Source organism: Clupea harengus, unplaced genomic scaffold (assembly GCF_900700415.2).
Source record: "Clupea harengus unplaced genomic scaffold, Ch_v2.0.2, whole genome shotgun sequence".
NCBI classification, from domain to species: domain Eukaryota; kingdom Metazoa; phylum Chordata; class Actinopteri; order Clupeiformes; family Clupeidae; genus Clupea; species Clupea harengus.
Genome location: NW_024879577.1, coordinates 147501 through 150000, shown reverse-complemented (window position 1 = coordinate 150000; position 2500 = coordinate 147501). Strand labels below are relative to the sequence as shown.

Here is a 2500-nt window from a genome sequence, read left to right as displayed (position 1 = left end):
GGACATATGGCTGCTCTTTACTCATCTTTAATTCTGACCAGTCATCTCCTCTCCACCCACCTTCCTCTCGTCAACATTACTCCAATGCTCTCTCCAAACCTAAACATTATATTAATACACATTACTCCAATGCTCTCTCCAAACCTAAACATTATATTAATACACATTACTCCAATGCTCTCTCCAAACCTACGCGTTATATTAACACACATTCCTCCACTGCTGTCTCCAAACCTATACGTTATGTTAAAACACATTACTCTCCAAACCTATACGTTATGTTAATACACATTACTCTCCAAACTTATACGTTATATTAAAACACATTACTCTCCAAACCTATACGTTATGTTAAAACACATTACTCTCCAAACCTACATGTTATGTTAATACACATTAGCTTAGCATTACTTCCAGAGTGCATGTCTTATTGGTGATGTAGGTGCAATGCACTTTTTGTCAGATTCAGCTCATTTCTCCGGTGTTTGTGCACCGCCCTGGTTCTGTAAATAGAAACAAACAAAGTCAATCAGCTTAACAACAACAACAACAATAACAACAACAACAACCTTTCGCAAGAATCGCAGACTGTGCCTTTAATACTCACTGGCGTGGCGAGACTAGGTCATCCCTAATTCTAACCGTGGTCGCCTCCTCTCTGTCCCCTATCCTCTAGGCCAGTGGTATCCAAACATTCCATGACACGCCACCTTTGACAATGAGAAAAACCCCACAGCCCTCCCAGCGCCACAGCACACAGATTAAGGTGCTCATGTAGCCTATTACCGCTTTCTAATTTAAAAACAGATGTCCGTTAGCTGTTGTATAGCCTTGTGTTAACGTTGTTTCTACATTTGAACAGCTAACATTGTCAATTTAATTTGAAAGTTAGTTAGTTAGTTAGTAACTTAAATTGACTTAAACTTAAAAATGTTTTCATTTTATTTGATCAGAAATCTTCTTTAAAAACCACAGTCCACCAGGTCTCACACGCTCACACACATACATACGTGTAGCGTTTAACAATGCATCCAATGTCGGAGACGACACAAACGCATCTAGTTCAAACATTGCGAGGGGTATCTAAACGTCGCAGCAACAGCAACGTGCAAAAAAAAAAAAAAAAAAACACTGGGCATATATTGAGTTAAGTCACCGAGACTCTATGGCTAATGGCACCATACAAAAGACGATCACAGTAGGCTGCGGCACACACCCTATCAGTGCGCTACACCACCACCATACACCACCAGCTCTATATATAAACAACGTAAAAGGATTAACTTTAAACTAAACCCATTCGGGTAGATCGGTTGTGATCAAATTACAACAATAATTACAACCAAGAACAAAGCAGGGCGCTAGCGGAGCGCCCGAGCAGCAGGCCCAACGTAGGCCCGACCGAAAGCGGAGGCGGGGAGTGGCAGGATGGAAGGGGGTGAGCCAGCGAGCCAGAGAGAGAGATGGAATGGAAAATGGGCGTCTTAATTAGACGATGGCCAACCCACAACTGCAGCTCAATCAGACCCCAGGTCACCTATAGAGGGCGACAGAGAGAGAGGACAGGAGGGAGAAAACAAGCGCGCATATGTGCCGCACAATCCATACTGCTCCCCACGTAACACATACACATATACAGATGAACACACACACATGAACACACACACATGCACAAACCCGTTCAAGGGGCCGGAGATAGTCTACCAGGCTAGCTTCATTCCCATTCAGTCCATATTACTGCAATGTTACCTCCAGACACATGTCCTACTGGTGAGGTAGGTGCAATCCATTTTTTGTCAGATTCAGCTCATTTCTCCGGTGTTTGTGCACCGCCCTGGCTCTGTAAATAGTGCCAAAGTGGCTCGGGCCAGCCAATCAGCTCATTGCTTCCAGAGAATGGAAGGGAGGGGGTGCAACTTGATTGGCTGTTGTGCTCCAATAACAAAACACCTTTCACAAGAATCGCTGGACTGTACCTTTACTACACACTGGCGTTGCGAGACTAGTTCACCCCTAGTTCTAACCGTGGTTGTCTCCTCTCTGCCCCCCCCCGCCGCCTCCCCCACAGGTGCTGTCCTTAGGAGAGGATGTCCTGCCAGAGTATAAGCTGCAAACGGCCGAGACGCACCGCTGGATCATGCTCCACTACAGCCCCTTCAAGGCCGTGTGGGACTGGGTCATCCTCATCCTGGTCCTCTACACGGCCGTCTTCACGCCCTACTCCGCCGCCTTCCTGCTGGACGAGCGCGAGGTGGGGGGAGGCCACTGCGGCTACGCGTGCAACCCGCTGAACGTGGCCGACGTCGTCGTGGACGTGCTCTTCATCGTGGACATCGTCATCAACCTGCGGACCACCTACGTGGACCGCGGCGACGAGGTGGTCACGGAGCCGAGGCGCATCGCCGCGAACTACCTGAAGGGCTGGTTCCTCCTAGACCTGGTGGCGGCCATCCCCTTCGACCTGCTGGTGTTCAGGTCGGGGTCAGATGAGGTGAGGCGC

At 47.9% G+C, this 2500-nt stretch overlaps 1 protein-coding gene across 1 annotated transcript in view; it reads left to right on the top strand.

Moving 5' to 3' along the window:
• The window catches only part of LOC105902238 (potassium voltage-gated channel subfamily H member 6-like), a 13119-nt gene that overhangs the window by 7942 nt on the left and 2677 nt on the right, over positions 1-2500 (top strand). The window contains exon 2 of the mRNA XM_042704044.1: positions 2069-2491. Coding sequence (XP_042559978.1) covers positions 2069-2491 — 423 coding nt within the window. The remainder of the gene's footprint in view (positions 1-2068; positions 2492-2500) is intronic.